Source organism: Gekko japonicus, unplaced genomic scaffold (genome assembly GCF_001447785.1).
Source record: "Gekko japonicus isolate JY-2015 unplaced genomic scaffold, Gekko_japonicus_V1.1 scaffold204, whole genome shotgun sequence".
Lineage (NCBI taxonomy): Eukaryota > Metazoa > Chordata > Lepidosauria > Squamata > Gekkonidae > Gekko > Gekko japonicus.
The window spans coordinates 651,539-676,558 of record NW_015159716.1 but is presented as its reverse complement, the minus strand read 5'-3'; the positions used below and the strand labels follow the sequence as shown (position 1 = coordinate 676,558).

The following is a 25,020-nucleotide window of genomic DNA, read 5'->3' as shown; positions in this document are numbered from 1 at the left end:
TTATGGTGAAGGCGAAGTCAGCGTTGCTGGCTGGCTTGCTGCCTGGGATCTTGGCAGGCAGTTCTTCCTTGGCATTCCAATTGTCTTCGGCACAAAAAGATGGAGCCTGGGGCTTGTTTTGCTTCTCTGCCTCCAGAACCTTGGCCTGATCTCCATGTGCTAATTGCATAGAGCGATTCTTTGCGCAACAGCCTGTAATTTCTGACACTCCAGAAGAACACCATCTAATTTTCAAATATGGAATGGTTTGAACCACCATCTCCGCAAGCCCCCTAATATTCATAATTAGGCCTTTTCCAATTCGCCCATTGTTTTCTTTAATTGAACCAATTGCATTAAGTTAATGATCTCATATTACTTTGTTACATTGTTTTGTGCTGTTGGTCTTATTATATGTCAGAGGAAATTGAAGGTCCCTGCTAAATTCAGTTTTCCCTTTCCTTGCCTCTTGGTGCCAAGACTTCAAAGTTTCACTGTGTGGAGTAGACTTTTAATGACTCAACTTGGTTACCTCCTGTCATGATCTGTGTAGGCCTCTGGAGATCTGTGCAGGACTGGGCCTAGTGAGGCCTAAGAGACCTGCCTGGGAGTGGGAAGCAGACAGCCTACAATCCCCACAGGGCTTTGCACCAGCGGTAACCAATGGGGGTTGAGGAATTCTCTAAGGAGATTGTTTATATACTGGGTGGTCAGTTAAACTGTGTTCTTTTCCTTTCTGCGGTCTGTTGCCTCTCACAGAGCTAAGTGGAGGAGACTGGTCTGGGAGAAAGATCCCTCACTGGGAGTGAGTACAGGCAGAAGCCTGGCGTAAGAGAGCTGTAGGGCTTGAGTAGTAACAGTTAAGGAGTAATTCCTGCGTTAGCTTTGTGTTTCTTTTGGCCTTTCAACACTGTTATGTATTTTAAAGCCCCTTGTCTTGTCTTGTTTTTCCCCTTGTTTTCTAATAATAAGCCAGTTTGGTGTAGTGGTTAAGTGTGCGGACTCTAATCTGAGAGAACCGGGTTTGAGTCCCCGCTCCTCCACATGCACCTGCTGGATGACCTTGGGCAAGCCATAGTTCTAACAAGAGCTGTCCTTGAAAGGGCAGTTCTTAAAAGAGCTCTCTCAGCCCCATCTACCTCACAGGGTGTCTGTTGTGGGGAGGGGGAGGGACAGGAGTTTGTAAGCCGCTCTGAGACTCCGAGTGAAGGGTGGGGTATAAATCCAATCTCTTCTCCTCTTTTTGTTCAGTTGTTTCTCTGCCTGGTCATCACGCTTACGTTTCTCGGCTACAAAGGGGCAATTTGAAGGGGCTTGGGAAGGTACCCTGGGCCTTCTCAAGGGACCTAAGTCCAGGGTGGCGGCGGCAGCAGCAGAAGGTGGCAACCCGCTGGGGTCATGACACCCCCCCATACTTTTATCGGACCAATGCTGTCATTTCTTTCAGTGGATCAATTTCTCCTGGAATAAACTCTTGGAATGAGCCAGTGTGGTGTAGTAAGTGCTGGACAAGATCAGTGGAGACCTGGATTCAAATCCTTGCTTGCTATGAAACCTATTTGGTGACTTTGAGCCAGGCACTCCCTCTCTACTTAAACTACTTCACAGGGCTGCTGTGAGGAAAAAATGAAGAGAAAAGGAGAACTATATATAGTGCTTGAATGCCCTGGAGGGACAGAAATACACTTTAAAAAATGAAGGTGAGCACTCCACACATGCTTAGAGAACACTTGTATTCTCTTCCAGGACTGAACACTGGCCTTTAAAATTAATTTCAAGGTTCAGTTTAAGTACCAGGAAGGTGGAGAGCCTGAAGGACATTGTACTCCCACATTTGTTGGAGTTCAGCTGACCCTTGCTGACTCAGTTAAGAGCCTTGGGGTTATACTGGACCCAATGTTATTACTGGAGAAGCAAGGCCCCAAAATGGCCTGTAACCTTGATACAGCTGATCCATGACATGGTAACATCACTACTGTAATGAACTGTACATGGGTTTCCTCCAAAAATCAATTCAGAAACTCCAGCTGATGCAGAATGCTGCAGCTCTGCTGTTATTAAGAGTTAGATGGAACATGCATATTATTCTCATTCTGCAGTCCCTCCACTGGCTGCCCATCAGTCACCAGGCTCAATCTAAGGTATTGGCTATCATGTGGAAAGCCTTTCATGGCCTCGGACCCTCCACTTCACCATAACAGTTCATATGAGCAGGGTCTTCTGCAGGTACCATCCTGCCAACAGGCAGAATCAACAGCTGCCTGTACACATGCCTTCTCCGTGGTGGCCCCGACCTTGTGGGATGGCCTGCCTGACGTCAGGAAGGCTCCCCCTCTCCTGGCTTTCCGCAAACTGTGCAAAACTGAATTATTCAAGAGGGCTTTTCTATGCAGGCAAAAGAGTTGCACGGTACTAAATGATTCACAAGTTACTTGGATAAATGGTTAGGGACTGTGGCCTATACTACTGTAACCCCAGTTTCTCCCAGCAACCCCAGTCGAGAGAAGAAATTATGGGACCTGGATTTGTTAACGGAGGGGGGAGGGTGACAAGGAAAAAGAAAGCAGTGGTGCCTCCCACCCACTGGCCTCCACTTCATAACAGGAGGGACAGCTGGAAGGCAAATAAAGAAGACAAAAGTTCAAACACAGTTCCCAGACCCTCCAATCGCAGGCTATAAGCAAGCAGGAACAGAATATAAAACAGAAGTCGGGATTAATTCAACAAAGAAGGACGGGGCATGAAAACACAACACACATACACAAACTCAAACTTAAAGCTGAAACTAAAGAAATGATTAGAGTCTTTTACTGTCTCTCTCTATGGCCTTCTCAAAGTCTGTCCCACTCCACCTGCTGTGGCTTGGCAGTCATTGCTGCTGCTGCTACTACTACTGCCAGTGATGGCGAACCTTTTAGAGACCGAGTGCCCAAACTGCGACCCAAAACCCACTTATTTATCGCAAAGTGCCAACACGGCAATTTAACCTGAATACTGAGGTTTTACTTTAGAAAAAACAACCCATACATTAACTTATGATGATCCAAACAAAGTAAGGAAAGCAATCCCAAATGCTTTCATTTACTTAACATTATTTGGCAGAGAATTCGACACTTTAATGATGGTCTGGGCCTGGCTGGGGTGATGGCATGTGTGCCCACAGAGAGGGCTCTGAGTGCCATACATTCACCACCACTGACTACTGCTGTTCTTCAGTTTTTTGTGTTGCTGCAGCTCTCTTGAGGCTCCTTCTTTGCCATGGGACGCAGATGGCTTCCATCTCCTCTGTTCTCCTCAGAAATCCATCTCTTTTCCCCTCAGAACTCCTTTTCCCCTCAGGACTGTTATTTTCCTCAGCCCTTTCCTGCAGCTCCCCCACAGGGACAAAATACCTCCCCCTCAAACTTCAACAGAGGGCCAAACCCACAGGGTTACACTACTGTGTAGGGTTACCATATTTTGAAAAGCAAAAAAAGGGACATATTTCCTGACTGCCTACTTCTAATCTGGGAGAACCAGGTTTGATTCCCCACTCCCCCACAGGCAGCTGCTGGTGTGACCTTCGGTCAGTCATATGTTCTTTCAGAGCAGTTCTCTCAAGGGCAGTTCTCGGGAAAGCTCTCTCAGCCCCGCCTACCTCACAGGGTGTCTGTTGTGGGGAGGGGAAGGGAAAGGAGATTGTAAGCTGCTCTGAGACTCCTTCGGGTACTGAAGGGCAGGGTATAAATCCAAGTTCCTCCTCCTCCTCTTCTTTTTCTTCCTCCTCCCAGTGATCACTATGACAAATTCCCCTACTATTTCAACTGTGGCGATTGCTACTAAGTAGGAATATTACGTTCCAACCCCAAAAAAGGACATTTTCACCAGTTTTTTTAAAAAGAGCCCAAAAGAGGACGGACACCAAAAAAAGGACATGTCCTCTAAAAAGAGGACATCTGGTAACCCTACTACTGTGCATAGTTTGCTGCAAGTAGGATCCTACTATCAATCACTGGGACATGTTAATAGCAGCAGAACAAAGTCTGAGTCCAGTGGCACCTTTAAGACCAACAAAGTTTTCTTCAAAGTGTAAGCTTTTGTGTGCAAAGCACACTTCTTCAGACTGAAGACTGGTCGAAAGAAGTGTGCTTTGCACAGGAAAGCTTACATTTTGAAGAAAACTTTGTAGGTCTTAAAGGTGCCACTGGACTCAGACTTTGTTCTGTGACATGTTAATACTTATGCTTCGTTTCAGTTCTGCTTTTAGATTCCAGGTTGGTTCTACAACCCTAATCCTATTGCATTGTTTATTGAACATCCCATTCTGTTGATTGTACTGATGCACTCTGCTTAATCCACCTTGAGTCCCAGTGAGAAAGGCGGACTATAAATAATGTAAATAAAATATTTTTTAAAAAAACCTTCATGAGAGAGAATCTCTGGTCTGGGATTTGTGGAAGGAAGGTAGTACGTGTTGTTAAGAGAGAGGGGGTGTATCCAGTCCAGACCGGGTGGCTGGCTCAGGCTCCACAGACAAATGTCAAGCTTCGCTCCAAGAGACAATGGACCATGCGGATCCTAGCCCGCTCCAATCAGGGGGCTAGGTTCCTGGACGAGAGCCTATGGGACTCTCGGCCACTATAAATAACCTATTGGGAAGTAGGGGTGTGTCTTGGGTGGCGGTCGGGGATATAAGCCGGCCAAAGCCGTCTTGTTCCTGTTCGAATAAAGTAGGCTTTGCTGAAATCACTCTCCGTCTGTGTACTTTTCAGGGGGATTCTGGTGAGCAGCCACCACCAGAGGGCTCTGGCTATTGTTGACAGAGGGGAAGAGAGAGAAAGTCCTGTGCGTCACTCCTCTCCGTTTTTCCTTCGACCGGGATATCAGGCATTCCATTTCCTGGGTCAACGACCAATCCCCCCCCCCACCTGCACCCCCTTCTCCTCCCCCAGTGCCATCTCCATTGTGAGATGCGGCCTGTGCAGAAGAGAGCCCGAGCGCAGCCTTCTGCCGTGCTCCGCTGAGGTGTGGAGCGGGTGCGAGCGGGAAAACTCTTTGGGTCGGCACGTCACGGCTTAGTTCGTCAAGGGAGCCAGAGATGGCCGGAACAGATCTGCGGGTAGGCAGGAATACGGCATCTGCGTGGGCCTCTTTTCGCAGGGTCTCTCTCTCTCTCCTCCCCCCACCCCTGGCACATCTGCAGTCCTGTGCTGATTCAGCTGTCTACAGTGGTAAATCAGGAACTAGCAACAACTGGAGGAGGAGAGCGTCAGGTTCCCTAGAAAAAGCCTGCTGCAAGGCTTGAAAACGGGTCTCATTTGCGTCTGTCTTTCCACCCCTTTTTCATCCCAAAGCTCCTGGTCCTGGAGGATTTGTTAGGGGGGCTGGAGATGGACTCCCCTCCATCCTATCGGGACCTGTGCAGAGGAAATACTAACTGGCAGCTGATCGGCAAAAATTCTACACTGAAATTGCCAGGAAGTGGTGTTGACATCAGAAGGAGTTGCATTTTCATGGTTCAGCACTGTTGTGGGCAGGGTTGCTAATAATGGAGTGTGGGAGTTACTAAAATAAAGGACTATGATAATCCCCCCCCCCATTTAAATAGATTTGAACTTGATGCCATGCTGAATTATTACAGTGGTCAGAGAAAACAGTTGCTCCCTGTCAAGTTTGGAATGCAAAGGGGATTTGAGAAGAGAAACAAAAATGAAAAGGGACTTTCAACAATGGAAGTTTTCCTGGGCAGAGGCTTTTCTAGGGAACCTGTTGCAGAACCACTCCTCTGTTGCGCCTTGAGAACTTCCTTCTGTGTCTTGGTCTGTGTTGTGCAAGGTACCAAGCAAGCAGCCCCATCTGCAGGTTGGTGTGGGCTGGGCAGAATTACTTCCCACAGGCTCCCAGCCACACACACACACTCACACATGCACGCACACTCCCCGCTTGGCAACTACTTGCCCAGCCACCAATGGGGTTTGAAAGAGGGTGCCAGTGCCAAGCCATTCCGTCCTTGGGTGTCCCTCCCAGCCAGAAATGGGAGATTTCCCTGGGGCCCTGTGCAATGGCACATGGGCCTCTGGAGAAATCTCCTGGTTTTTAAGGAGGAGAGCCTAGAAAGAAGCTGAGTGGGCCTCCTTGGAAACCTGCAGGTGTTGGGGATATTCTGGAGAGAAGTTATAGGGGCCGCTGATCTTCCCCTTCTGGCTGGGAGAGGTCACAAATGGTTTGAGTGCTCCTTTAAGCCCCCTTCCCATCAGCCAGGGATTGGCTCTGAAGCCATGTGGCCCAGCAAGGAGAGAACAGTGGTGGTCCCTTGTAGGATCCTGGCAGCTTCCCAGCCATACTGCTCTGGCTGCTGGTCCTGCAGATAAGCTTCATTCCCAAGATAATTCCTAACACAATGGTGGGGAGGAGTGAAAGCTTGGTGGTGGAGCATCTGTTTTGCATGCAGAAGGTCCCAGGTTGAATCCCTGGTATCTCCAGGTAAAATGTATGAGTTAGTAGGTGATATGAGAGGCCTCAGCCTGAGACCCCGAAATGCCACTGCCAGTCACAGTAGACAGAATTGACCGTGACACATTAGTGGTCTGATTCAGTATGGCAGCCGTGAGTGTTCACACACATCTGATGGAGATTCATTGTTGTTAACCTTCTAGTAAAGATGTTATGTTGTCTTCAGTAACAGTTTGTGTCCACTGCTGTTGGGTGAGTTGAATCGCTTTGTCTGTGATTCCTGTTCCAGAACGCAGGGAGTGACTCCAGTTAAGCAAAGAAACAAGCCAATCAGCACACAGGCTGAAGGTAAAAACACCAGCACCTGGATACAGGAGGAAGCTGCCGACGATGTCTCCAAAGAGAGCGAAAGGGAGCGTCCCTCCGACTCTCGCACTAAGGAGGGCCTTCAAGAGTAAGGCTGGAGGGCAGCTGCAAAGTTTTGTGGAGGAGAGAGCGAACAAACCCGCACGTTGTGGGAGCAAGCGCAAGAACACCGCCCTCCCCCGGAAGACCTACACAGGAGAGAAGCCCAACGTCTGCATCGAGTGCGGCAAGAGCTTCTCGCAGCGCTCGGATCTGACCGACCACCGAAGAGTCCACAAGGGAGAGAAACCCTACCGGTGTCTTGACTGTGGGAAAGGCTTCTCCAGGAACTGGGATCTGAGTCGACACCAGCAAAAACACCTGGAGGAGCGCGCCTGCATTTGCACCGACTGTGGGGAAAGCTTTGCTGACCCGTCGGCTTTAGCCCAGCACCAGAGAGCCCACGTGGAGGACAAACCCTGCCAGTGCATTGACTGCGGGAAGACATTCCATCGCAGCTCTCACCCGAAGCTTCATCCGAGGGCCCCGCTGGAAAAGCCACAGGGGAAGAGCAGTCGGCGCGACAAGCCTGGCAATGCTTTCAGGACCACCAGGAAACACAAAGGGGCAAAAGTCTCCAAAAGGCGGGCTTCCTCCGCCCTGGAGATCCCCAACACCTGCAAGGAGTGCTGGCAGACTTTCAGCCAGAACTCAGACCTGGTCAAGCACATGCGCATCCACACCGGGGAGAAGCCCTACGCGTGCAACCACTGCGGCAAGTGCTTCAACGTCAGCTCCAACCTGATCAGGCACAAGAGAATCCACACGGGGGAGAAGCCCTACACCTGCTCCGACTGCGGGAAGAGCTTCACCGACAAATCCACCCTCACCCAGCACAACCGCATCCACACGGGGGAGAAACCCTACACGTGCACGTACTGCGGGAAAAGCTTCAGCCGCAGCTCCCATCACAAGAGACACCAGCGAACCCACACAGGGGACAACTCCCTCTCGTTTCTTCCTCTGTGGCCTTACCCAACTCAGGCGTGTTGATTGAAGCATGTAGGATGAAAGGGATGCTGGGAAAGGAGACCGAAGGAGGAAGCTCAGGGGAACTGTGGCTGGAGGGAGGGAGCTTTGTAACTGGTTGATGAGGGGCAGATTGCTTCCTAAGCGGGGCGGGAAAGGAAATTTGCCTAATGATGGTGGGAGAATAACCATATAGTAGGTTAGTTAGGCCCTGACCTGGATGGCCCAGGCTAGTCCGGTCGCATCAAATCTCGGAAGCTAAGCAGGGTCGGCCCTGATTAGTATTTGGATGAGAGACCACCAAGGAATACCAGGATCATGATACGGAGGCAGGCAACAGCAAACCCCCTCTGAATGCCTCTTGCCTTGAAAACCCCACAGGGTCACCATACGTCAGCTGCAACTTGATGGCCCTTTCCACCACCACCAGGTTAGTTAGATTCAAGTCCAGGAGCACCTTCAAGACCAACAAGCGTTTCAGGGAGTAAGCTTTCGAGAGTCAGAGCCCCCTTCGCCAGACACGAGTGGAAACGGCAGCAAGAGTATACAGAGATATGCATGCAAGCGCTCAGTCCTTTTTGTGTTATGGCTTTGTGTGGAAGGAGCTATGTGTACTCCAGTTGCAAGTGACGGCTGCATACAGATTGCCAGAAACAGCAGCAAAACAGACGTCTCACTGAACAGTTCCAACCCAATTTAACAGCAAACTTCATCACAGTACGCGAGTCCTCCGTGCTGGGGCCAAGGCCCTGCCACTGCAGATTCCCAGCCTCAGTTTATTGAGACCAAGAGTCAGATTTTGACTGGATGGTTGATGTCATTGACGGCGGATTTCCAATACGATTGCTACATAAGGCAATCGCCATATCCCTACCTTGTTTCGGTAACAAAGCTTGAGTCCAGGGGCACATTTAAAGCCAACAAAGTTTTATTCAGAGGACATTGTTGCTTATATTAGAGTTGATATTCTAGAAAGCGAATCTTCTTTTGTGTGACCTGCAATAGATCAGATGTATGGGTTGGATTCTGCAATCCAGAAAGTTTATTTCTGAGCACAAGGGATTTGCATGTCCTAATAGCCACACCAGTCAGGCAGCTGCCGTGGGGAGAGGAAAGGGGCCAAAATCACTCCTTTCTTTCTCTTCCATGAGCAGAGTTCCGCTTGTGCAAGAGCCAAAGAGCAATCTCAGTCTCTTCCCTTTCTCCAGTGCAGCCACCTGACAGATGCAGTTGTTTGGACACACACATCCTTTTAGTCCCAAGAACAAACTTGCCTGGGTTAGAAATGGCTCTTGGGGGCAATGTTCCCTCTAAGCTGAGTTAGTGTGAGCTAGCTAACCAGTCGCACAGTCGAGTCCGACTCTTCACGCCCCCATGGATCAGATCCTGCCAGGCCCTCCTGTCTTCCGCCGTCCTCTGCAGTTGGCTCAATTTCATGTTCGTTGCATCTATGACATTGTCTCACAATTTGCCGTCCCCGTCTTCTTTGACCTTCAATCTTTCCCAGCATCAGGGTCTTCTCCAATGAGTGCTCCCTTCTCATTTGGTGGCCAAAGTATTTGAGCTTCAGTTTCATTATCTGGCCTTCCAGGGAACAGTCAGGGTTGATTTCTTTTAGGATTGGCTGATTTGATCTTCTTGCAGTCCAAGGGACTCAAGTGTGAACTAGCTAACAGATTTTGAGCCTCTGGCTCACACATTTTTGTCTTAGCTCAGGAAGGATGGTTCCAAAGCAAACTAATTTATGCAGTAGCCAAATCACTCGCTCACAACTTTAACGGCAGTAGCTCACAAAGTAGATTTTTTGCTCACAAGACTCCACACCTTGCTTGAGGGAGAAAGGGAGGGTGGGGAAGATCCAGACCATCAATGCTTTCTGTTTGTGAGATCCGAACTCATGTCTCTGAGCTCCTGAAACATGGTGCATGATTAGAACTCTACAGCGCAAAAGTAGTGAAAAATAAATGTCTATATCATGGCACAAGTACTGCAGCAATCCAGATGTATGGTGATGGACCACGGCTCAGTAACCAAGTATTTGCTTCGTACCCAGGTTCCAGGTTCAATCCCCAGCATCTCCAGTTAAAAGGACTAAGTAGCAGGTGATGCAAAAGACCTCTCCGCCTGAGTCCCTGGAGAGCTGCTGTCAGTCAAAATAGACCATCCTGGATTTGCTAGACCCATAGTCTGACTCCATATCAGGCAATTTCAGGTGTATAAGCCTGGAAGGGCCCTGAAAGCAATCGAGTTCAACCCCCCTGCTCTAAGACCACATATCAGCCTCCATTACGTTTATCCGTGCTCTCTTAAAGGCAATGAGCCACGCAGAATGAGATGTCTAGGTTAAGAGGCAGTGTATACCTAATTACCAGAATAAGGCCATCTGCATCATGACGGGCATCTGGCTGGCCATGGAGCTGTGGTTCAGTGGTAGAGCGTCTACTTGGTATGCATGTTCTCCAGTTAAAAATCATCTCTGTCAGTTAGTATATGATGTGAAAGACCTCTGCCTGAGACCCTGGAGAACTGCTGCCAGTCAGGGTAAGTAGGGACTCTGAGGGACCAACGGCTTGGCTCACTATAAGGCAGCTTCATCTGTTTAATCCAGCAGGGCCATTTTTATGAAAACAAGAGAGAACCATCCCAGGGGAGGTGTTTGCTAGTGATGACTAAAGCAGATGCACTGCAGAGGAAAAACAAAAACGGCATCTCAGAGTGACTATAGGATGCCTGTGTTCAGGAATTAAAACCTTTTTCTTGCATGCCAAGACAGAAGGGACATGCTAGCAGGTAGAACTAGCAGCTAGAAGGTATCCCTTGCACTTGTAGATGAGACATGTTACGAATCCCTTGCACTTGTAGATGAGACATGTTCTACATTGTTCAACACAATATTTAAAGAAGACCTCACTTTTGTTATCCTTGGGCGGTGGATCCACCCTCCACCCTAAATCTGACCAAATCACAAAGCTGCATATGGAAGAGACGTGTTTTCACTCTGAGCTTGAGGAGTTCTTGATTCACCGGGATATTCAACGCACCGAAGGTGAATGAGAACACATAGTCCTGCCGCAGCATGCATCTCTTTGGCTGATTAATGACTTTCCTGAGAACAAGGTGTGCAGTCAAGGCAAGATAGATCCAGTTGGCTGTATGGCTGTGATTGTGTTACCAATAACTGGATTTGGATTTCAGCTTTTAAAAGGTTCTGGCCTTCAAGGCAGAGGTTTTCATGCTGTTTTGTGGAGAAATGTGAAGGACCTTGGAAGCTAAACAGGGATTGTTCAAGAAAACTGCTAATACTTAACAAGCTTCCCTTGTCACATCTGCAGCTGCAGGGGAGTGAGGCCCAACCAGCCTAGTCCACACCTAGAATACTTCCCAGAATTCTTTGTAGGGCATGAGGGTCCATGCACGTCAAAGACATCAGAGTGGTGAAGGTTCCCATAAGCTAAAAAAGGTATAAAATCTGAACAATGTGAGCATATTCTGTGAGCCTAATGTGGCAACTTTCTGGACCTGGTGTTTTTGGTGACCACTGCAGAAGATCATCTCAGCAGAGCCAATTCCACACATAATGGAGTACACAGGTTAGATCCTCATCCTACATCAAATGTAAGAGTCGTATGTTTATGGTACCCAATTCATTTCCCCAACTTGAAGTCAAGGGAGTTATTTGGCCTGTTGGGGAAACCTGCGTATACCTCAGGGAACAGGTGGGATTTCCCCAAATAGCAACCCCCCAGGACTGTTTCACACTGGGAGATACCGGAGGGGGAATCTGAAGTCCTTTCTCCACACGTGCCGTGATTCTGATCCAAATTTGTTACCACATGGAGAACCCACAACTCACTTATGCCTGTATTATGCCTGTAGGACCCTTAATCCTCCTTGACTGACCATTCTGGCTTAGCATATGCCAGCTTTTGAGACTGGGTCCCATTACAGCCATAGTTGAATAAGAATAATTCGAAACGCGGCTTCAGGCATCCGGATTACGCATCGGCTTTTGATGGCTCAGAGGCTTTTGATGGCTCAGAAAATTTGATGATTGGCACTCCAATTTGGACTTTGATATTGCCTCTATGCTGGAGAAGACTGTGACTGATTTATCATTGCACTTTGGCCTATTGATTTATATCATACTTGTTGTTATGCTTATTTGATTTACATTATACTTGCTGTTATGCTTATTTGATCATTATACACTTGCTTATTTGCTTGTAAGTTATTTTTTCCAAGTGGTGTTCTTTTTTTTGGTTCTTGTATTATACCTGACACAGAAAGGGAACACCAGGCCCAACTTGTGTACTCCATAATGTAGCGAGCCAGTGTGGCGTAGTGATTAAAGTGCTGGATGAGGATCTGGGTAAACCCAGGTTCAAATCTCCACTGACCTTGGGCCAGTCACACAGTCTGAGCCGAACCTACCTCACAGGGTTGTTGTGAGGATAAAATGGGAGAATGATGTAAGCCACTTTGGGTCCGCATGGGGTAGAAAGGTGGGATAGAAATAAAGTAAATAACATGTGAATTGGTTGCCTACGAGCCTCGGATACTTGAAACAGTATTTTGTGTCACAGGATACCAACAACAGTCTATACCACAGCTCTTTGCCTTTATTTTGAAGCTGAACCACCTTCATGCTTGGCTGAAAGCTAATGATTCCCCCACCCCGCAAACATACACACAACACACCCCAGGCAACTGCCCCTGCCCCATTTCCTTGAGGACCGCCTTCAAAACTCATTTGCAACCTGCCCCTTAGCAGTTCACAGTAAAATCCAGTTGGAAAGTGCATTGAAAGTGGATTATTTAGTGTGTGTGATCACAGCCATAGTGTGGCTTCAGGATGGGGTCAATTGGCAAAGTGGATTGATTGTTTAAGGTAGAAAAGGTTTACCTGGTGATATTATTTACCTCCCTACCATGAAAAGCTTCTGCCTCCCCCAGCAGTTAACTCTGTACCTTGGGGGTAGAAGACATGAAGTTTGTAAGTTATGCTCTTTCTTTAAAACCTAGACAGCAGGTACAAATTCAACAAGCAGAGGTTTTTTTATCACTGAACTTCCACCTGCTCTATCTTGGTTGATTATGAGGCATTGACAAACCCAGAAGGCCTTCCACGATGGGGGAAGAGTTGTACAGAAACCTGTACATTATACCATTGTTTCTGTACCATTTCAAAGCCCCATATTGAAATGGGGCTTCAAACCCTCTCTCTCTCTCTAATTCCACTGCTGTTCTCCATCTTCAGGATTCTACCAAATGCCTTGGACGAAAGTCTTGCCTCCTCACTTGGTAAAACGTGCAGCTATAAGGCATTGAGGGTCTACTTACACACCATCTTAACCTGACACCCCCCCAAAAAAGAACCCAAAGTTTAAGAACGCCAACAGCCAGACTTGAATCTCCCCATTGGTCCACAAGTCTATTCAGAGTACCCGCTGCTTGATATTCCTTACCCTCCAACTTCAAACTACTTCCAGAACATGAGGGCTAAACTACATGATGCACTTGGCCATAAGTTGGGTCAGGGAAACCCTCAGACTCACTTTCTCCATGGTCACATAGCAGCCGCCAGCAGGGTTGCAAACCTCCTGTTGGGGCCAGGAGATCTGGATTTCCAACATATCCAGAAAACTGAGGTCAGTTCCCCTGGAAAAGATGGCTGCTTTGGATGGTGGACTCTATGACATCATACCCCACTGAGGTCTCTTCCCTCCCCAAACCCTACACTCCCTGGAATCCACCTCCAAATCTCCAGATATTATCCAACCCAGAGTTGGCAACTCTTGCTGCAGGGAACTTCAACAAAAAAGGACCAATCTGGAGCAGGACCAGAGCACTGGGGAAGGAAGGGATCCAGCCTTCCCCCATGAACCATTTCCCCAACATGAAACAGCTCCGGAGGGCATTACTTGCCTCATTTGGGGCTTACACAAGGCAAACCCAGGAAGAAGGCAATTGCAGAAATGCAATTCAAAGCCACCGTTTTTGGGGTTTGTTTTTTTAAAAACACGGGTCCAACTGCAGGAAATTTCCTCTTGCTTCCAAAAGAAGGTCAAGCGAGCTGTGAAGAATAGTGGTGGCAAAGTGTTCAGAAAGGGCCACACTCTTACTGTGCCCATGGTTAGAACATGTTCAGTCCAGTAACAGGTATATAAGAAAACATTGTACATCATGACTGCTTTTATTACATTGCAATTAAAATTAATGTTTCTATTAAATGAGTTTTAAAAATCTATACCCTGCATATCTTAGATGTCATTAAATAAAACGAGTGCTTTAGGAAAGGTCTGGACCCTTGCTGATGAAGAGAAATGGGGAAAGTCCTCATTACAAAGTCTGGTGTGCTTCCAAATGGCTCAAGATGGGTTTGGGGTTTGAAGAGCTGTGAGTTTCAGGTGTGCTGTCTCCTGTTATGGGATGCTGGCAATCTCTTTTCACCCATGCAGGAGGTTGGCAAATGAATAAATCCATTAGAATTTGGGAAGTGCCTAGATCAGGGGTCCTCAAACTTTTTAAGCCTGCAAGGAACTTTGGAATTCTGACACAGCATGATGGGCACAGCCACAAAATGGTCACCTCAGCTAACCTTCAATCACATCGCGAAGATGGTTGTGCTGTGCTGGCACATGCTGCCAAAGTAACATTTTTAAAAAGGTGCACAGTCAATCAATTCTCCAGTGGCCAATCAGAACACTTGCTGGGCAAAAGCTCTGCCTGGCTCCTCCCACTGTTAAAAAACGCGTGGCGGAAAGGTGTTGATGGGCACCATGGTCTTCATTGTAATTATGTGGGTGACCCCTGGCCTAGGTGTCGTATGGTTGTTCTATGTGATTCAGCTGGTCAGGGATCTCCTGAAAATTCTATCCCACCCACCATGACGCTTAGTACATTTGGTTTGGGTAAGGCCACAAGGGCAGAAAGGACACTGGGTTTTCTCCTGCATGGATCCGCTGGTGTCTCTTGTGATGGGAACTGCGGCTGAAGCTTTTTCCGCAGTAAGTGCATGTGTAGGGTTTCTCCCCCGTGTGGATGCGGTTGTGTTGGGTGAGGGTGGATTTGTCAGTGAAACTTTTCCCACAGTCAGAGCAAGTGTAGGGCTTCTCTCCCGTGTGGATTCTCTTGTGCCTGATCAGGTTGGAGCTGACATTGAAGCATTTCCCACAGTGGTTACACTCGAAGGGTTTTTCCCCCGTATGGATGCGCATGTGCTTGACCAGGTCAGAGGTCTGGTTGAAACTCTGCCAGCACTCCGCACACGTGTGGGGGATTTCAAAGGGAGACGTCTGCTTCTTGGAGATTCTGGACTTCTTGGCTTTGCCAGGAGCAGAAGCATTGGCGGTGTTGGTCTCTGGGTGACTGCATTTACTCGGCCACTTTCCTGGCGGGCTCTTCAAGTGCCGCTTGTGATGGGAGCTGTGGCTGAAGGTTTTGCCACAGTCGATGCATTGGTAGGGCTTCTCTCCCGAGTGGGTTCGCACATGCTGAACCAGGGTGGACTTGTCAGTGAAGCTTTTCCCACACTCAGAGCAAAGGTACGGCTTCTCACCCGTATGGATTCTCTGGTGCCTGTTCAGGCTGGAACTGATGCTGAACGTTTTCCCACAGTCGAGGCATTTGTAGGGCTTCTCGCCCATGTGGATTCTCTGATGGCTAATTAGATCCGAGCTCTGGGCAAAGGTTTGCCCACACTCGGTGCAGATGTTTGGGTTCTCTCCAGAGCAGGTTCTCTGGGGCGCAGTGTTGCCTTTGCGTTTCCTTGCTCTTTTATCGGGACTGGTCGCTCTCCTCTTCCCCTCCAGAAGGAGAGGGCTCTTCTGTTGCTCTTCTACCTTCCTCTGAGTTTTCAGTCCTCTGTTCTGACCTGAGACCCGAGGAGCTTTCCCTCTAGACCGTTTCGGAGGCATCTTGTACAGGTTCCACTGAAATTGAAGAGTGTCTGCAACTAAGGTTACACTTCAGGCTCCATAACCTGTTCAGATAAAGAAAAACATACATCGAGTGGCTCATAGGGCATACAACCAAACATACAGGCACATCAAATCATGCTTTGGGCATTAACTTCCCAAGCATCACGAATAGCCACTTCGGCATCCCAAAACCCACCCACCCAGTGTTCTTAATAAACAGTTAGTTCTCCCAACTTTAACTCAGACTGTGACTAAGACACATTTCTCTAGCACTCCTTTTTTTTTGTAATCTATTTATTGATTTTCAACATTTCTCTAGCACTCCTGACCAATTTGTTGGACCTTCATAGAGAGATTGATGCTTTCTTTTAAACTGGATTCTTGTACCTTTGAGTCACAGGCAGAAATTCCACTGCCATAGTTTTCCTCAGCACACAGTGAACCCCCATGACGTACCTGTTTTTCTGTCTGCATGTCACTGGAAGAAACAGGGAAGAGGGAGAGACAACAGTACCAGCCCTGCTCCAGAGCAACAGACCTTCCCAACTCCCTTGCTCATTTATCAAGGCCTGTCTTTCCCCACCCACCTTCACTTCTAGGCAGGGGTTCCCTTGTTTATGGAGGGCACCCAAGATTGGATCTTGAGAAGGCTCCTGCACTTTTAAGTGCAGTACAAAAGAGAAATGCAGCCAGCAGCAGCTTCTGCTACCACTGTTGCAAGAAAAGCTGCATCTAATGGCCCAGGCTAGCCCTATCTTACCAGATAAGCCCTGGGTAGTACTTGGACAGGAAACCATCAAGGAAGTCCAGGGTTGCTGTGCCGAGGCAGGCAATGGCAAACCACAGCTGTTCCCTTGTCTTGAAACCCCTTGTGGGGTCGCCATAAGTCAGCTGCGACTTGATGGCACTTTGCACCCACAATAGAAGTCTGCCTTTTAATCCTTTAAAGGAACAGTACACCTCTCCAGGTCTAAACGTGACAAGCCTAGGTGCAGTGCAGAACATTGCTGGTAAGCAGCAGCACTATCTCTTGTGCTACTTTCATGCCTCTCGGATGGATGAACAGCCTGTTTTCCGAGAACAAAGGAAATGTTAAGAGAAGACATCCACGCTTACTTCGTCGTCTCCCTGAAGGGAGTGGGAAGGTGGAGCAGCGTCAACGGAGGCGTCGGGTCCCTTCCTCTTTGTTAGGGGCGCCAGCCTGCCCTGGAAGCCCCTTGTCTGAGCCCTTAACGGATCAGGCCCTGGGGGAATCTTTAGGGACGCCAGCCGGGCAAGATCCGTGTATAAATTTAAAAAGGCAACAATTGGAGGGAGGGGGGGACTGGCTGAGTGACAAGGGGGGCGTCCCTGTGGTCTGAGATTCAGGAGAACGGGGGGAAATCTGCACTAATGATGCCGGACCAGAGAGGCAAATGCGCCCTCCCCGCACAGATCGCCTGCAATTGGGGGCTCCTCTCGGGTTGGGGGGGCGCGATGGGGGAGGAGTGACAGGAAGCAGCCCAAGCCTCTAACCTGGGAAGCCCAACCTCAAACTCGAGAGTGAAGGAAGCGAAGGACGGAAGGGGAGAGGGGTGGGTGGGAAAGATGCTTCCTAGATTCACGATGGCCCTCTGGTGGCCACCGCGGTTGAATCCCATTTATTACCGCAAACAGGGATTCTTCACGGTGGGGGGGGGGGGGGAGGATACGACCTTCCAGGAGTCGAATTATAAATGAAATTGAGCCAACTTCGGAGGACGGCGGAAGACAGGAGAGCCTGGCGGGAGATTGTCCATGGGGTCGCGAAGAGTCGGACTCGACTGTGCGACTGAACAACAACAACTTGTACCTGGGGTTCACTGGCTTCGGACAAACGGCAGAGGAGGTTTGCCTAGAGAATGAAATTCCAAATCCTGGATTTTTCTCTCCCAGACTTGTTGAAAGTGAATTGGGGCCAGTATTGGGTCATGAACAGATGACCGATCTTTAATACAACATCTGCTTACTAAATCAAGGCATAGGGTTGCCAGCCTCCTGGTGGAGCCTGGAGATCTCCTGGAATCACGATGGATCTCCAGACAACAGAGGTCAGTTCCCCTGGAGAAAATTGGCTGCTTTGGAGCATGGACTGTATAATGGCACTAACACCCCGTTGAAGTAATCCCCCACAACCCCACCCTCTCCACGCTTCAACCCCCACCCCAAATATCCAGGAATTTCAGGGCTTTTTTTGTAGAAAAAGTCCAGCAGGAACTCATCAGCATAATAGGCCACACCCAGCAGCAGAGACTCATTAGCATATTAGGCCACACCCCTGATTGTACCACTCATTAGCATATTAGGCCACACCTCCATGTTACCAGAAGTGTGGTCATCCAGCCACACCCACCTTTTGCTTCTTATTCTGTTTTCCTTGTTTGTTGTCAAAACCCAAGGCTTATTTTGTAGCAGGAACTCCTTTGCATGTTAGGCCACACACCCCTAATGTAGCCAATTCTAATGAGTTTCTACTGCTGGGTGTGGCCTGTTATGCTAATGAGTTCCTGCTGGGTGTGGCCAACTTGGGAGCCAGCCGGAACTCTGTTCCTGTGCGTTCCTGCCCAAAAATAGCCCTGAAATTTCACAACCCTGAGTTGACAACCCTAAATAAAATCTTCATGTCATTCTTGGCTCTTCAGCCAGCCGTTCAAAGGCAGTAAAGCAGCATCCACCCTTTCTGGGCCTCTCCTTGTAGAGCACATCGGCCTAAAGTGTTCTTCTGTTCATGCAGAGTAAGGATGAGGCCCAACTACTGTGTTTCCCCGAAAATAAGACCCAGCCGTTCAAAGGCAGTAAAGCAGCATCCACCCTTTCTGGGTCTCTCCTTGTAGAGCACAGCTGCCTAAAGTGTTCTTCAGTTCATGCGGAGTAAGGATGAGGCCCAACTATTTAGGACTGCTAACTCTGGGTTGAGAAATACCTGGAGATTTGGGAGGGGTGGAGCCTGGGGAAGGAGGGGTTTGGGGAAGGGAGAAGGAACTTCAGGGGGATATAATGCCATACAGTCCACCCTCCAAAGCAGGCCTTTTCTACAGGGGACCTGATCAGTTTTAATTCCAAGAGATCCCCAGGCCTCACCTGGAGGTTGGCATCCCTAATTTCTAGCCAATCCTTGAGGAGAATAGAACTTGTAAGGTGCTAGTAGATGCGGACCAGTAATGTTGTGTGCCTTAAGAAATGCTTTATAAGACTCCTCTGTGCCTGGCAAGAGAGGCATTAACCTTTGTGAAAAACTTTATTTAACATTAAAAGTTGTTTCACAAAATACAGTTGATACTTAGTGAAGTTGCCCTATCTAAACCAGCAATCATAAAAAGAAGCCCTATAATGCCCCTCATAAACATTAGTGACCTACAAGTTTTCCAGCAATCTGGGGTGTTGGGTGTTCGTTGTCAAATTATCATGTTTTATTCTGATGCCTGAGCTAGGGTGCAATTTTATGGATTGTAAATTAATGTTCCTGTAAGTATGTTTTAAGGAGCTGCGGTGGCTCAAGTGGTTAAGACGCTGAACTGCAGGCTGTGGAAGGTCAGTAGTTCAGCAGTTCGAGACCCGGGTGCCGCATGATGGAGTGAGCTCCCGTCTCTAGTTCCAGCTCCTGCCAACCCAGCAGTTCGAAAGCAAGAAATTGCAAGTAGATAAAGAGGTACCACTTCGGTGGGAAGGTAACAGCGTTTCATGCGCCTTGGTGTTTAGTCATGCCGGCCACATGACCACGGAAACGTCTTCGGACAGCGCTGGCTCTTTGGCTTTGAAACAGAGATGAGCACTGCAACCCTAGAGTCGGATTCGACTGGCCAGATCCAGGTTGGGAAACCCCTGGAGATTTGGGGGCGTGGCCTAGGGAAGACAGGGACCTCAATGGGGTACAGTGGCCACAGAGTCCACCCTCCACAGCATCCCTTTTCTCCAGGGGAACTGATCTCTGCAGTCTGGAGATGAGCTGTAATTCCAGGGAATCCCCAGGTCCCACATGGAGGCTGGCATTTCTATCCAGAGAACCACTACCGACAATTATTGGTCTGATGAATTTTTAAATTTGTAACGCTGTTCAACTGTAACATTGGTGGATTGTTGTAGGTAAGAGCCGTGTGAGTTCATTCAGTAGTTAATAACGGGTTTTTAGCTTCCTGCATTGGTATCTCTCTTTGCTAGCTCCCCTGAGCCTACTGGAAGGGCCGGACAGAAATACTGAAAAGAAATAAATACAGTTGTGAAGACATGATGAGAAGAATTCTTACGCAGAGACACCACTCTGTCTTAACGGGCTTTAAGTGATATAGCTCAGCACGGTCAACTGTGACAGGCAGAAACTTCTCAAAGCCTCAGTCAAACAACTTCCCCAGATCTGCTGTCAGACATTGGTTACCAATGGTGCCAGGAACTGAACACTAGACTTTGGACATCCCATATGGATCCTGCCACTCAGCTGTGATGGCTTCTATAAAAGGGTGGTGGGGTCAGCCTTGCTCTAGAATATTGATTTTCTGGGCTCACAGCTTTGGAACCGAGGAACCAAAACTATGGGAGCAATCACAGCCCCACCCCCACCCCCAGTGTGCATAAAGTGTTGAACAGGAGAATCAACAATCTGTGGGAACTGCAATCAATCCTGGGCCCTGGGCCCAATCCACTATTCTGAAGTGGCTCCTTAACTGTAGCTCAGGGTGTCTGTATCTTGCAGAGATGGTATAATGAATGAGAATGGAAGAATCACATTGCCACATAAAAACAGATATTCCTCTGCCGCAGCATTTTGTTTCTAATACCCACCAGCCAGTGGCCTTTGGACACTCACAAGCAGAAAATGGCCGGGAGGGCAGGGTAAAAAAATCTAATAAATAAATAAATAAATTATATTCAGAGATATACCTGGAAGTTCCATGAAACTATCATCACGAATACTGGTGGATAGGCCTATGCTCCTAGAATTTGCCTAGTCCATTTTTACAGCTTTCTGGACAAGCATCCCACACCATAACTGATTTATGGTGAGTCAACGGTGTTAATTAGGCAGTGCGAAGAAATACTTTCTTTTGACACAGAAAAGGTGTGAGGCTCCCTTCTGGCCCAGAGCAGTGTTCCCTCTAAGGTGAGTTAGTGTGAGCCAGCTCACAGTTTCTTAGCCTCCAGCTCACACATTTCTGTCTTAGCTCAGGAAGGATGGCTCCAGAGCAAACTAATTTCTGCAGCAGCCACATCGCTCACTCACAACTTTAATGCCAGTTGCTCACAGAGTAGAATTTTTGCTCACAGGACTCCACAGCTTAGAGGGAACATTGGCCCAGAGTCAGATTGTTGCTGATCCATCTAACTCACTGCTGTCTCCTCTGACCGGCTGCAGCCATCCAATATCTTGGGCAGAGGTCCAGAGCCCAGCGGCAGTCACCTTCACGAGTGAGGTTGACCCCCAAGTTCTAATATTAGGACTGAAGGCGAAAAAATGTCCTCCCCACTGGCGATCCACCAAGCCCAATATCTTACCTTCAGGAAGCTCCAAGGCAATAACAATGGAGGAATCTGTGCCCTTCTAGACACACCCTGCATACACAGTTGGGGGATCACTGATAAGCCAACCCATCACGCATTGTTGAGAACCTGTGTGGTATAGTGCTTGGACTAGGCCTTGGTTCAAATTCCCACTCTCCCTGTCCTGAAGCTTGCTGGGTCTATCAGCCAAGCCTACCTCACAGGATAGAAGAGGGGAGGACCAGAATTGTATACACTGCCCTCAGCAATAGACAGTCATGATAGCTGACATTAGTTGGCATTCCCTGTATTAAGGGCCAAAGCTTAGTACTGTACTCAAAAGGAGCCAGGAAACCTTTCTCAGTCCCCATTTGTTGAATGGAAACTATGGGGATTTACCTCACAGCGTTTATCTGTTTAGATATTTTCACCCTGCACATGTAATGTGTAAGAGTTCCTGACCTGAAGTAGCTTCCAAAGAAAGCATAAAACAACATAATGGGGCAAACAGACAAGAACTGTGAAATTAAATCAGCCATAAAATCAGATCTATATCTACATCTCTATCTCTATATGTCTATATCTATTGATGTATCTTTCCCCACATTCCCCCAAGAGCATCAGGGTAGTCCACAGATCCTGCCATCTGGTGTAAGGCAAGAAATGGGGCCTTCGCTATGGAAACACACTTTGTGTGGCAGTCCTTAAGGAGGCCCACTGAACCAGCTTGTTTGCAACTTTTCAGAAGATGGTTACCTTACTATTCAAGCACACCTTTGTAGAATAAAACTGTCACTCGAGTTTATTGTTGCTGTGGATCAGTCACCTCTGTCAACTTGGTTTGTAGTTTTTGTGCAGTTTATGGAAATCACATTGAGAAACCCTTTTGGGTTAGTGGGCATATGGGGGATTTTTTCCCACAATTAAACAAATAATGTTGTATTGAACTGTCGGTAAATTAGAGTTGTCAGGACACCCCTGGCCACCAGCTAGGGGTCCCAAATCCCCCCGGGGGGCAGAATTCCCCCCGGTTTTGAGCCCCTATATTCTGAAGAAGCTGCGGTGGCTCAAGTGGTTAAGACGCTGAACTGCAGGCTGTGGAAGGTCAGTAGTTCAGCAGTTCGAGACCAGGGTGCCGCATGATGGAGTGAGCTCCCATCTCTAGTTCCGGCTCCTGCCAACCTAGCAGCTCGAAAGCAAGAAATTGCAAGTAGATAAATAGGTACCACTTCGGTGGGAAAGTAACAGCATTCCGTGAGCCTTGGTGTTTAGTCATGCCGGCCACATGACCACGGAAACGTCTTCGGAGAGCGCTGGCTCTTCGGCTTTGAAACAGAGATGAGCACCGCAACCCTAGAGTCGGATTCGACTGGCTTTCGAGCAAGGGAACCTTTACCTTTACCTTCTGAAGACAAGACTGCAAGACTCCCCATCCACCAAATAAATGAATTGGGGCAGCTTACACATCTCTGTGCTTACCGGTCATAAACCACTTGATGGCAGTGTCAAAAAGTGTCTCATTTTTATGGCTGAGATTCCGCTCAGAGGAACTGTTGGCGTGTCTCAGCAGGTAATATTTCAGGAAGTTCTTAATGTCCCCGGATATTGTTAAGGACAGGGAAGGTAGCCCATGTGTCCATTTACATTCTGTTTCACTAGAAACATGTCTTCATGTATACATTATTAAGTGAATAAATTAAGAAGGGGAAAATGGGAGGGTGCTATCTTTTGTCCCTATCCAGAACGTATTGGCTACCCAAGGACAAAAAGTATTCACTTTTCAAGATGGGTAGCCGTGTTAGTCTGTCTGTAGCAGTAGAAAAGAGCAAGAGTCCAGGAGCACCTTAAAGACTAACAAAATATGAGGCAGGTAGGAGCTTTCGTAATCACACCTGCTGCTGTCATTCACCTGCTATTGTCATTTGCCTGCTCATGTCATTCGGCATCTGAAATCCCTTCATTTCCCAACAGATAGGACAGATGGACTCCCATTCTAGTTGTATCTGAAGAAGTGAGCCGTGATTCGCAAAAACTCCTACCCTGCCACATATATTATTAGTCTCTAAGGTGCTACTGGATGATCTTTTCTAATGATGGAAGGACACTGCTTTTCTGGTATGAGGCATCTGTCTGTTCCTGTCCACCTTCCTCACAGTAAGTATACCCGTCCTCCCTGCCTCTTTTTATGAGCTAGAAAATCTGTGATGGAGGATCGTGCCAAAATGGAAGGAAGGCCTGAGGGTCATCCCCAGATGTGTGAGTGCGCTCATTTCTCTTGTGGTGAGAGCTGCGGCTAAAGTTCTTGCCACAGTAGATGCAGATATACGGCTTCTCACCAGTGTGCGTGTGCTGGTGCTGTGTCAGGGTGGACTTGTCGGTGAAGCCCTTGCCGCAGGCGTCACAGACGTGCGGCTTCTCACCTGTGTGGATGCGCTGGTGTCGCGTCAAGTTTGAGCTGATGCTGAAGTGCTTGCCACAGTGGCTGCAGAGGAAGGGCTTTTCCCCCGTGTGATGAGCTGTAATTCCAGGTCCCACCTGGCACCCCTCATTGGCACTTGGCCATCTGACTCATGCACCAGCTTTATAACCATCTAGAGAAGGTGAGGAACAATGGTTGCTCGCCGCCACCATTCTCCAAGCGCTGCGTTTAAACCACATTTTTGGCAGCATCTGTGGGCCAAACTACTCTTTATATACGAGATCTCTTACTGGCTCTCGTGGCGTGTTTTTTGATGGTGAAAAAAGCCACAGGGTTTATTAATTGTAAGCAGAGCAAGGAGGGGGTAATCTGTGCCCCTCTATCCTGTTTCCTGTTCAAAAACGAACCCCCATCTAGGAACCACAATCAGCCCTAACAGGAAAAAAGACAGGCACCACATCTTTCCCTGTCTTCTTCTTCATTGGGAGTAACTGCAGCTGGGAAATACAGCTTTGATTGACAGTGGCCTGGGGGGGGAGAGTTAAAAGCCCTACTTTGTCCACTGCAATGGCCACAATCTAGATCACACCCCTCTCACACACATCTGCCTTTTAGGAACAACATAATGTTAGTGGACATGATCGATCACGGATCTCCAGTGTGGTTCAAACAGTGCAATCCTAAGCAGAGTTACACCTGTCTGAATCCACTGAAGTCAAGGAGGTAACTCTACTTAGGATTCTACTGCAAAGTCACTTCTGTGTTTGGCCTGGCTTGAAGGCAAAAGGGAAGGAACGGTCTTCCTGCTTCCACATAGCATCACGGTGCTTTTGCGTACCTTCCAGTGTACCCTCACTTTCCTGCAGTCTTTCCAAAACATATTTGACAACGGAGCATTTGGAAAGATCACAGCAAAGGTGGCCTGCCTTGTGGATGGGAAAGTTCAGATCTTCTCAGATCCTGCCAACAATGGAACCATTTTCCCTGCTCAAATCCCCCATGGTGGTCATTCCCCACATCACACCAGTGGGGGGAGCGTCAGCTGCAGCAGCAACAGAATCGTCACCGTGTGGAAGTCACCTCTACTTCTCATGAGGTTTTCAAAAGTAAGTAACCGTAGCAAATGCTATTCAAACACCCAGGTTTCTGTTCCTTTTTCAGTTTACTCTTGGATGTAGCCATAAGGAGGCCTTTGAACCTTGCTGTGATTTGCTATTGAAATTTCCTCCACCCTCCCACGATCGCCAAACCTGAAATGATGATCCTAGTTATGAGAATAACTTATTCTCATAAAGCCGCACCTCTGCAGAACACGAAGTGAAGGTCTACCGAGACAGACCTCTTGAAAACAACACCCAAGCCTTTCAAATAAAAAGGTATCATCTCACCATGCTTATTTTGTCTTTC

The 25,020-nt window shown here is 48.1% G+C and overlaps 2 protein-coding genes across 2 annotated transcripts in view; one reads left to right on the top strand and one right to left on the bottom strand.

Moving 5' to 3' along the window:
• Positions 1–4,915: 4,915 nt before the first annotated feature.
• LOC107114845 (zinc finger protein 436-like) lies at positions 4,916–8,050 on the top strand. The gene is made up of 2 exons (XM_015416478.1): positions 4,916–5,077; positions 6,701–8,050. The coding sequence occupies exon 2, from the start codon at positions 6,802–6,804 to the stop codon at positions 7,807–7,809; it is 1,008 nt and encodes a 335-aa protein (XP_015271964.1). The 5' UTR covers positions 4,916–5,077; positions 6,701–6,801; the 3' UTR covers positions 7,810–8,050.
• Positions 8,051–14,453: 6,403 nt separating this feature from the next.
• The window catches only part of LOC107112121 (zinc finger protein 721-like), a 51,062-nt gene continuing 40,495 nt past the window's right edge, over positions 14,454–25,020 (bottom strand). The window contains exons 9-11 of the mRNA XM_015413232.1: positions 23,517–23,710; positions 15,206–15,497; positions 14,454–15,016 (exon numbers count right to left, since the gene is read on the bottom strand). Coding sequence (XP_015268718.1) covers positions 14,679–15,016; positions 15,206–15,497; positions 23,517–23,710 — 824 coding nt within the window. The 3' untranslated portion in view covers positions 14,454–14,678. The remainder of the gene's footprint in view (positions 15,017–15,205; positions 15,498–23,516; positions 23,711–25,020) is intronic.

Bases quoted from the DNA above. Each gene is read 5' to 3' on its own strand.
- LOC107114845 (XM_015416478.1), top strand. From the start codon at position 6,802: ATGTCTCCAAAGAGAGCGAAAGGGAGCGTCCCTCCGACTCTCGCACTA.